General features: G+C 38.5%; 1 protein-coding gene across 1 annotated transcript; it reads right to left on the minus strand.

The window, feature by feature from the left end:
* Window positions 1–1,113: 1,113 nt before the first annotated feature.
* Spink1 (serine peptidase inhibitor, Kazal type 1) lies at window positions 1,114–9,572 on the minus strand. Its single transcript, XM_028777241.1, has 4 exons — window positions 9,486–9,572; window positions 7,706–7,737; window positions 6,098–6,204; window positions 1,114–1,237 (listed from the first exon to the last, which is right to left on the minus strand). The coding sequence occupies exons 1-4, from the start codon at window positions 9,538–9,540 to the stop codon at window positions 1,192–1,194; spliced, it is 240 nt and encodes a 79-aa protein (XP_028633074.1). The 5' UTR covers window positions 9,541–9,572; the 3' UTR covers window positions 1,114–1,191.
* Window positions 9,573–11,272: the final 1,700 nt, after the last annotated feature.

Below are 11,272 nucleotides of genomic sequence, written 5' to 3' on the forward strand. Positions count from 1 at the left end.
TGTGTGTGTGTGTGTGTACTTGCAGACTGCATTAACAAGATAGGGCAACTTACAACATTCAGTGATTAAAATAATTTGACCATCATGGATTTCCTTAAGGTTTGGTGCCCTTCAAGTGTCCTCTAGTGTCACAGATCAGACACTGGGAGCCATCTTGCATTGATAACTTGAGATATCAAGATATTTGGTGAGCTGAGTCAGTTGTTAGAGCTGAGTCAGGTGTTAGATTACATCACCCTCTAGTGGTAAGAGTTCATTTTTCAAGGCAGGAATATTGGAATAGAAGTGAGTAACTAGGCAGCTCTGCTTTCCTAATGTATTTCTGACATCCTTGTTATTTTTGGCTCAGTGGCTGACCCATTCTCTACTGTACTACAGATCCTGACATAGTCTCACCTATGTTAGGTCTCTACCATTTTTCCATCTTAGACTAAATTTTTGTTAGAAACATGGAATCTCAAGGCGCTTCCCCTTTTTATTTTCAAGTAGTTGTAGATATTTCCTTCCTTGAGAACATTTCCTCATTTCTAATTTATTTGGTTACATTCTATTATATCACATCTACATTATATTATTGAATATAGACGTGGGGGAATCTTAGAGTAGGAGACTATTATCTAGAATTCCCATTGAAGAAAGTCAAGGCATAATCCACAGAGGTGATTGTGTTTAAAAAGAGTGATCATTGTGGTTAAAGGAACATCAGCCAGATCTAAAAGAACACTCTGGCAGCTTGTCTGATGGGCTGTTAGTCAAGCGAGTTTACTCTTCTAAGTTTACTCACAGGATAAGTGTAATTCTGCAGAGTTGTGTTGGCTCACATGTGAAACAATGTGGGGTACACAGAGCACTCCCACTCATTTCCGTGGGTAAACACCCCCTTTCTCCTTTTCAGGCTTGAGCATGGCACTGGCTACCTTCTTCATCCTAATCCAAACTGTACTCATCACACATGTTCATGTACAGCTTTGTGTTGTTGTCATCTGCTATATCTGATATCACGAGATGAAGAACTAACTGGTGAAGCTTAGTCTAGTCTGGGACTTTGCCCAGTTCCCTGTCCTCAATTTATTCATCCGTGGCTTTGAACAGGAAGCTTTCAGAAAAACAAGGTATGTTCAAATGCATTTATTCAACAAACTCATTTGCTAAACATTATAGTAGCCTTAACAGAATTCAAAATCTTCAATTTTAGCAAACCCCACTTTTTTGAATGAGGACAGGCTTTAGGCGTTTCCTGTAGAAGAGATTTAAGGAAAATAAATTAAGAGTCAGCTTGATGTTTAGTGGCACAAATAAATGACTATGCAATAATAGCAACGAAACTTAAAAATAATTCTGCCTTTCTTTAAAAGACAGGCTTATGATTTATTCTGTTTTTTCTTGTTCTAATCCATTTATTCACTCAATGTATTCATTAGATATCTGTTGCGTTCTTTATTATGTACACAAGGGATACAACAGAGTAGAAAAACTGTGGGTCACTGTTCTTTATAAGCCTAATGGAGTGTTACTGGGAACCCTTGAAATGAATCTCTAATCCACCTCTGCTTCTTTTACTGCTGATGCTGTACACTTAGTGACCAGCTGGCCATCTTATCCTTTGTCCAGGCTATGGCAGGGCTTTCTAGCTGTTAAACATTTCAGCTTAGAAGATGGGAGCTTGATTCTGACAGGCAATCTTGATTCCCATAATATCAACCAGTACAAGGTTTTCTTCTTTACATAAAAATGTTTCTGCTGTTTTCACGTTACCTTGACCAAGCCAGTTTCTCTCACAAAACCCAAATATCCTTTCAATTCTGAAATTGTTCCTTAGTTATAAGACTGTTTCTACAATTCTCTCTTTAGTCATTGTTATCTTGACCATACTGGCATGCAACCAATTTATTTATTTATTTTTTTATTGTTGAAGAAGAAGCAATACTCATCTATTTTCACAGATACATTTTTTGGATTCATTATTTCTTCATTTTAACATTAATGTTAACTTATGGTAGTGCCAAGTTCAATGTCATGGACATAAGCCCATTATCCACAGTTCTGATGTTCACTTTGGGACAATCCGTGCATTAGCCAAATTTAGTTGTTTCATCTTAAAAATTTAACCATGTTTAAACCTCAGAATCTCACTGTACTATCTATGTTTAAGAGCCAATGACTATTAGTCATGTATCGGCCCACACTGACAGAAACATTTCTAGCACCAACGAATGTTCAGTCAGTAGTTGCTTTTCTACAGAAAAGAATTATTGACAGTTTCTCTAAGAAAGCACAGAAGGCATATAATGTCCTGATTTAACAAACCTGCAACTCCTGATAATTACAAGACCCATCATAAGAAAGCCTTGTCTGGTGTTTTCAGAGCATCACAAACCCCAATATTTATGGTCAGATCCTGGCTCTGGTAATAGTTACAACATAGGTCATTTTTGTGGAACTTACTAAAATTTGCATTATAATTAAAATATAGTCACACCACTTCTCCCTTTTCTTTCTCCACACCCTCCAAGTTCCCTCCATCTCTTCATCCACTATTCACTTTCAAAGTGATAGATTCTTTTTCTTTGTTTCCTATTGTTATGTTTGTGTGCACAAATGTATAAATACAACCTGCTGAGTCCATTTTTGCTGTCTTATGGGCAATTTTAAAAAATATTATTAATTTTAGATCCAGACTGTCTGCAGTTTCCCTTTCTTTCTCTCTTCCAACATACTCTTCTCTGGCCCTCTCTGTCCAGTCTTCCATTTCTATTAAGAAGTGGATATTAGGCACAATATACAGGTACAATGTTATACTCCACAGACCCAAAGAAGCTAAACAGGAAAGACAGCCCAAGAAAAGAAGCATGAATAACATTTAGAAGAGGCAATAAAATAGTCATAAAAGGCAGATGGAAAGAGGGAACTGTGAGGGAGGGGGAATAGAAAGGAATGGGAGATTTGGGATCATGTGTGTAGAAGGACAGGAGAGATTGCTAGCTTCTCATGAAAATGAATGGAAATCTGCAATTGATGGGGGTGAGGAGGTGGGGGCACATCTCCAGGACAAGACAGAGAATTTGGATGTGCCCAAGAATCTGTGGCAGTGACTGTAGCTGTGCCTCATTACGTTGGGGATATGGAACCTGAAGAGGCCACATTCTGTAGCCAGGCAAGAACCCCAGTGGTGTGATAGAGACACCAACTCACTCTCAAAACATTCAACCCAAATTTAAAATATAATTTTTAAATTTGTCTACAATAATGCAGGCATGAAGGAGAGAGTAGGGATGAGGGAATGACCAACCAATAACGAGCCCAACTTGAGACCTATCCCATGGGCAAGCATCAATCACTTTCACTATTAATGATACTCTGTTATTCTTGCAGACAGAAGCAAGTTGTCCTCTGAGAAACTCCACCCAGCAGCTAACTTAGACAGATACAGACACCCACAGCCAAAGAGAGGATGGAGCTTGGGGACTATTATGGAAGAATAGGAGGAAGGATTATGGCCTGAAGGGGATAGGAACTGCACAGGAAGATCAACAGAGTCAACTAACAGGGACCTTCAGCTCTCTCAGAGTCTGAATCAGCAACCAGAAACCTTTCATGGGCTAGAATTAGGTCTCCCCGAAAATGTGTAGCAGATGTGCAGCTTGGTCTTCATATGCATCCCAAACAACCACAGCAAAAGCTATCCCAAAAGCTGATTGCTCCCTGTAGGTGGGATAAGTCCTTCTAGCTGGGCTGCCCTGCCTTGCCTCAATGGGAGAGAAAGCACATAACATCAAGGAGACTTGAAATGCTAGAGTTAGGGGATACCACAGGAAGACCCAGTTACTGAGAGGAGAGAGGGAAGGGGATGGGGGAAGGATTATAGGAGGGGGTGACTTAAAAGGGAACAGTGAACAGGATTTAAAATGAGTAAGTAAAGATCTTATATTAAATTAATTAAAAAAAAAAAGAAAGAGGAAAAGAAAAGGCCTTTCCTCCCATGGATAGCCAAACAAACATGGGAAATAGCACATCTCAGTAGAGGTAGGCACCTTTCTTGCATTGAGGATGAACAAAGAAACTCAGTATGAGAGAAAGCATCCCAGAAGCCAGCAAGAGAGTCAAAGACAACCCCTGCCCCCACTGTTAGGACTTTTACAAGAAGATCAAACTACACAGCTGTAACATATGCAGAGGGCTTATGTCAGTCCTATACAGGCTCCCTCGGTTGGTGGTTCAGTCTCTGTGAGCCCCTACCAGCCCAGGTTAGTTGATTCTCTGGGGTTTTGTGTGGTTTCCTTGACCCTTCTGGCTCCTACAATCCTTTCTACCCCCTTTCCTGAAGCTCTGCCTAATATTTGTCTGTGGGTCTGTGTTAGCATCTCTGATAGCAGTTGTGCTAGGCTCCTGTTTGCAAGTATAGCAGAATATCATTAGAAATCATTTTATTGACTTTTCCCCCAATCATGATTAATTCTATCCTAGGTCTCTGGACTATATAGCCTCTGTGTCTTGGGCTTCCAGGTCGTATCAGGGGTGGGCTCCTTGTTGGACTTTTAATGAGCAATAGAAACAAAGACACTATAGAAACCTTAGAATATCTCTTATGTTTGAGAAAGCCAAACTTATCTCTAGACCTAAGTGTTATTTCAGAACACAGAGTGAAACGCTGCATGCTCAGACAGTTGAATGTGCCTCTTACATCTATACCTATTTGAAAGAACACAAAGAACAAACTACAACCAGTAGGTTCAAAGCTCAGAGGAATGTGTGTTCAGCATTTTGCTTGTATTTTCCAAATGCTTCACTCTGAGTAGAGGCCTTTGAACATTAGACCTCACACTGGGATATTTTACAAGTCCCCAGGGTGTTGTGGGGCCCTTCTGCTCCCTGTGGATGGAAATAATGAAGCTTGACCTTAATATCAACAACATGGGCCATGAGAAAATTAACAATTGGTTTCAAGTATACATTTTCCAAAACGTTCACCTGCTTCTCCACACTTCCAGAGCCAGGGCCTAAACTGTTGGCCTAGATGGATAGGTCACTGAACAGACTAGCTTGGAATTCAGGTTTCTTCTGCCTGAGCCTGCAGTGTGGGAGAAACAGGCTTGTGCTATCATGCTGGGACTTTTACACACTGGACACACACTTGTTATAAAGCTGAATGTCTATTGTTTGGAGTCTACAATGTCTAAAGTCCTGGATAAACTAAGCGACTTTTCTGAAATCATTTAGAGCTATCCTTGAAGAGTGTCTGCATAATAGAAGAGAGATTTTTTCAGAAGAATAAAGACGATTTATAGTCACTTGAGCCTGAGCTGAAATTGTTAGCATAGGGTCAATTCTAGAAAAATCTAAGTGTTTTCTGTCACTTTTGAGGTCTCTGTTGTTTGTTTGAAATTCAGAGCCTTGTTTAAATGGCATTCTTTTCATTAAGCTTTTCTTGAACCTTTCAATTAGAGGATATTACCATCTTTGCTTTGGTTATGTAACACTTTACATTCTGTTGACAGTCACCACAACTTACAAGAATCGATTACATGTGCTCATGAGTGTTTTGTTTGTTTGCTTATTTGTTTGTACTTTTGTAACAGTCACATGGGAAACAAGGAAGGCTTACCATAATGACTGGCATATAGTAACTACTCAGTCATATTGTAAGACAAAATTCATTGTGACATATCTGTTTGTCTCAGTGTTCTGAATCTGATTCCTGTTCCCCAACATGAAATATTTCGGAAAATTATAGATTATTGAGGCTAATTTTCATAAATCATGAATACTAATGTTATAATATATATTTATTCACTAAATACTATATAAATCATACTTGCTAATTTGGAGCTGCATTAGAAAATGTAATTTTTGGTATTATCAAGAACTGATCTGTTTTTTTTTTAAAGATTAAAGGCATTTTGTATATGTAGAATCTTTTAAAATCTAAAATATCAATTCATTGCTTAAACAAATGGGGCTTTTATCATCCAAGCCATTTTAAATCATATTATCATACCAAGTTTATGAAAAGAAAGTTCTATTTATTGACTAGCCTTTAAGATGATTACACATATGAAATTGTAGTGATAAATAACTTAAAATTAAACTTCATCCTCACCTGTTTTCAAAGCACAGAATGCATTCATTGGAATACGTAGTATCATCAGTCCCACACACAGGGTCATAAACCTTGGGACATCCAGTAGTTGTAGCATCACAATTGGCCTAAACAAAGATTTAAGGAGTCATTTTCTATCATTTTTCAATGCTTGGTTTTATAATAAAATATTAAGACTGTTTTAAGATTTTTAGAGTTAAGATAATGATACTGGGTATTGTACAGGAAAACAACCACAATAGAAATAAATCTGCCATGAAATCAAAAAAGCTGAATTAAAGCCAAATTATGGTCCTTTCCTAGTTATATGAAGATCATGGGTCTACCAGTTCCTTCCTTGATTTCAGCAAATTCATCTGTAAGTTAGAAGACATTATCATTTCCCCACTTAAGGCATGATGCTGTGGAGATGTGGGATAAGAAGAGGAAGATAACACCAGCTGCTGACAAGATAGTCATCCTAGATGGCATCTGTGCTTGGAGTTTTTGGTTTGTGATTTCCAGTAAAATCTGACTCTCATTAGACACTTCCTATAGGTCTCTGTGTTATATTTTATGTATTGTTCTATTGGAAAAGTCTCACCCTTTAATCAAAACTGTCAGCTATCCTTTTATTGATCTCTCTTTAAAAGACCTTGTAAAGTTATCATTACACTCCTCTTCAAGGGAAGATTCATGAAGTGACAAATTGACTTAAAGTCACATATCTAGTGATCCTTAGATCCTGGTTCTCAGTTCCTGGGCATTACCACATCACCATTTATTACAGGCCATCATCCCTGTTTTGCTAACTTTTATTTTTCATAGATCTGTACTTGGCGAACTAGATTTGGGTTCTAACGGGCCCAGATTTGTTCTGTAATGCTTACCAAATAATCACTAGTTTTCTCCTAGGTAATGAGGTGAGGGGCATTTCCTCTAGTCTACTTTGGGAATTAGGAGCAATAAAAGCCAACATGATCAAGTCAGAAGTAAGAGCTACTTGGAATAAACACAAAAGCTTTCACATAAGCTATGTGTCCCACCTGCCAACCCTAGTGTTTATATAAAAGTCTCCTTTACAGCAGGATGTAGAGAGTTACAGGGGCATCAGTGGGCTCGTCTTTCAATACAGCATCATGTAGACTGGGAAAGTATTATGTATCCTGCATTTAGCACCTGAGTTTCCCTACCAGTTGAACCCCCAATCCTGACTTGAATTACCAAAAATGTAACTGCTAGAGTATACATTCCCCAACCTTCTTCATGTCAAGGTCTTACTGTGTAGTCCCACCTGACTTCAAACCTGGTTCATAAACCAGGCTCCCAAGTGCTTTGGATTGCAAATGTGCAAAACCATGCATGCTCAGATCCTAGCTGTACATTTACATATCAAACAATTTAAGTCTGCATAGGAAATTAGAGAATTAAGAAATTATAAAGTAGCTGGGTGGCAGTGGTGTGTGGCTTTAATCCCAGCATTCGGGAGGGAGAGTTAGGCAGATCTCTTGGAGTTTGAGGGCAGCCTTGTCTACTGAGTGAGTTTCTGGAGGAGAAGGACTACACAGAGAAATCATCTCTCAATCCCTCCCAATGGGGTTATAAATTATAATATAAAATTCTCTTTACCTTTCTTACAGTCACTGTAGCTGTAGTGTTACCTAGAAAACATAAATCAAAAATCAATCTGGATCTCAAATAAAGAAGCCAGACCTATTGTTAGTTGTCAAAGAATATAATTTTCATATGATGCCTCTGCTTGTACTGTCCACTTCCCAAATCTTTTATTTACGTTTGACTTTCAAGGACACCGGATGAGTTTTCTTCCCTATCTGCCTGCTAAGATTTTGAAAAGAATTAAGTAAAATGTTGATTGTTACTGAGTATTTTGATTTGGCATTTCAGGAAATTTGATCTACTTTCTTGAGACTAGAAATTATCTACTCAGAATTTGACATGTGTAGGTATTAGTAACAATTCAGATACTTTTGCCATGTCCATCAATGATCTTTCTGTACCCAATAGAATTTTCACTCTCAGTCTGCGAATATTAAATATCTGTACCTCAGGATATTTGTGGCGTATGGGAAATAGCCATCAGGTCTTCTGATGTAATTAAGTTCCTTCTGTAAACAATGTTAAAAATAGGACTTTTCTGACAACTCACCACCAGTTCTCAAAGAGAATTTTTCCCACAGGTGCATTACACCAACTGACCATATTTTAAACTTGTATTTCATCCAATTACATAGTTCAGAACAGACTCAATTCATTCTTCAGAAAACATGTCTTGCAGACATGAAAGCATATGATACACATACTCATATGTAACAACAATTAAAGAAAACTGAACTAGAAAGAGAATAAGAAAGTACGTGGGAGGATTTGGCAGATAATTATAAGGAAAAATGATGTAATTTTATTTCAAAGTGAAAAAGATTATTTTTTTAAAAAGTAGATAGGTGTTAAATTTGAATGTGAATGAGTTTGCAAGGGAAAAGAACCCAATCTGATAGCCACTAAAGTAGAAATGTTTCCAAAACTTAATTTTCAGTCAGGGATCTCTGAGGGAAAAGAAAGATCTCTGGGACTCATCAAAGAAGATGCAGCTTTTGGTGTCCCCTTGGATCCAGAATGTAAATGAGGCTAAAAAAAATTAATGAGCAGAAGCTCACTACAGGTATATAGTTGTATTCACTATAGGGCATGAGGTGGGACAAAGGGGCTCTTGCTTCCATGAATATTTATCTGAAACAATAAGCGGTGATCTTCCACTTCTTAACGAAGCACAGCTTTGTCTTTTGTCAAAATCTCTGCAATGAGTGACAGAAGTGGAAATATTAATTAATGCCAGTTACAAAAACCAAGCTGACTTCAGAATCAGAAGCATATCCTGAATCAGAATATTCTCAGAATCAGAAGCATTCTCACAAGTTTGGGGATTCCTTCCTATGTTCAAACTGGATGTTTTTTACACATCAAACATAAAATATTTAATGACTCAAAATATGACTTTTCTGCAAAATAAGTGGTGGTCATTATTGTTTATTTTATGCAAGTTTATAAGAATTTAAATTTTGCAAGTCGGCATTGGATTTACATAGTCTAGCAACCATTTCTACAGTTAAAAGGGTATTTTAGATCAAAACCCTTTCCTTGCCACCAAATCCCTAATGTAGTAGCAGCCTTGTCTTTAGAGTAAGGCATGACTGTCTCTGGGGATGTCTTATTGGAACTTTCCTCCATTGTTTTAGCAATAACCTTCATCCTCCCCCATTATTTGCAGTAGAAACATTTCTGTTATTCACCTCATTGGCATCAGTTAGCTAGACTATCTTAGTTTACAGGAGGTATAAATTAACAAGTAAAATTTTAAACTAATATTTGAAGAATATGCAAACAGACATACCTGCTAAAATGAGCAAGGCCAAGGCACTGAGAAGAAAGATAGTTGCCACCTTCATGATTGAAGATCTGGTTGCAAAAGTTAGAAGAACTATGTAGGGTCCTACTCTTCTGAAACTGAGGAGTGGTCATATAGGTAGATGGTAATACAGGCTCCACCCACTGTGCCCTGTAATAGGTATCTTTGGTTATTGATTGACTTGTGTGGCCTCCAGGCTGGGGATAATGTTACCTAGGTAGATAAAAGAGCAGAAAAGATTGGACCCACATTCTGCCAGGAAAAGCAAATTAGCCGGGTTCCTGATATCCTCTCAGGTTTTGGGAAAGCCTCCTCCCTTCCTATCTTTTTTCCTAGTTTAAATATTTTATTAACATTGATATTTATAAGATTTACAACATAAAAGGAACATATTGTTTTAAGTGCAGATTAAAAAACACAGATATTCATACACTGGTTACCTGTCTTTTATGTAATTTTTTCTTGAAATTTGTCTTATTTTTTTATTGGATGTTTTACTTCCATTTCTTTTTTTTTTATTGGATGTTTTATTTACATTTCCTATGTTGTCCCCTTACCCCATCCCCCACCCACCCCAGAACCCCCAATCCCCTCGCCCCTCCTCCTTCTTCTCTGTGGATGTAACCTCTATCTACTCCCCCCCACTCCCACCTCCCCACCCTCAAAATTCCCACCCCCTGGGGCATCCAGCCTTCATGAGGTCAAGGTTCTCTTCTTCCACCTATGCCCAGCAGGGCCCTCCACTCTTACATATTCAGTTGAAGCCCTGGATCGCCCCCCTAAGTGCTCCCAGGCTGGTGGTTTAGACCCTGGGAGCTGTGGTTGGTTGGTATTATTGTTCTGCTCATGGTGCCGCAAATCCTTCCAGCTCCTTCAGTCTTCACTCTAACTCCTCCATTGGGAACCCCATGATCAGTTCAATGGCAAGTTGTCAGCATCTGCCTCTGAGTATGTCAGAATCTTGAAGACCTCTGAGGAGACATCCATATCAGGCTCTTATCAGCATGCACTTCCTGACTTCCACATCAGCATCTACCTTTGGTGACTGCACATGGGATGGATACTCAGGTGGAATGGTCTTCAGAAGGCCCCTCCTTCAGTTTCTGTCCCTCACTTTGTGTCCATATTTGCTCTTTTGAGTATTTTGTTGCTTCTTCTAAGAAGAACCGAATCACCCCGACTTGTTCTTCCTTCTTCATGAGCTTCATGTGGCCTGAGTTGAATTTTGGGTATTTCAATCTTCTGGGTTAATATCCAATAATCAGTGAGTGAATACCATGTGTGTTCTTTTGTCATTGGCTTACCTCACTCAGGATGATATTTTCTAGTTCCATCCATTTACCTAGGAATATCAGGAATTGATTGTTTTTAATAGCTGAGTAATACTCCTTTGTGTAAATGTACCACATTTTTTGTATCCATTCCTCAGTTGAAGGTCATTTGGGTTCTTTCCAGCTTCTGGCTATTATAAATAAGGCTGCTATGATCATAGTTGAACATGTGTTCTTGTTGTATGTTAGAGCATCTTCTGGATATATGCCTAGGAATGGTATAACTGGATCCTCAGGTAATGCTATGTCCAATTTTCTGAGGAGCCATCAGACTGATTTCCAAAGTGGTTGCACCATCTTGCAGTCCCACAAACAATGGAGGAGTGTTCCTGTTTCTTCCCATCCTTGCCACCATCTACTATCATCTGAGTTTTTAATCTTAGCCATTCTGACTGGTGTGAGATGGAATCTCAGGGTTGTTTTGATTTGCATTTTCCTGAT

This window comes from Grammomys surdaster, unplaced genomic scaffold (genome assembly GCF_004785775.1).
Source record: "Grammomys surdaster isolate TR1022 unplaced genomic scaffold, NIH_TR_1.0 278, whole genome shotgun sequence".
Lineage (NCBI taxonomy): Eukaryota > Metazoa > Chordata > Mammalia > Rodentia > Muridae > Grammomys > Grammomys surdaster.

What these genes read in the sequence shown, in the direction of transcription:
- Spink1 (XM_028777241.1), bottom strand. Translation starts at nt 9,540, where the DNA reads ATGAAGGTGGCAACTATCTTTCTTCTCAGTGCCTTGGCCTTGCTCATT. An exon ending in GGCCTTGCTCATTTTAGCAG is followed by an intron (nt 7,738 to 9,485) that starts GTATGTCTGTTT and finishes TATGTTTTCTAG; the next exon opens with GTAACACTACAGCTACAGTG. An exon ending in ATTCTGTGCTTTGAAAACAG is followed by an intron (nt 1,238 to 6,097) that starts GTGAGGATGAAG and finishes TCTCTTCTACAG; the next exon opens with GAAACGCCTAAAGCCTGTCC.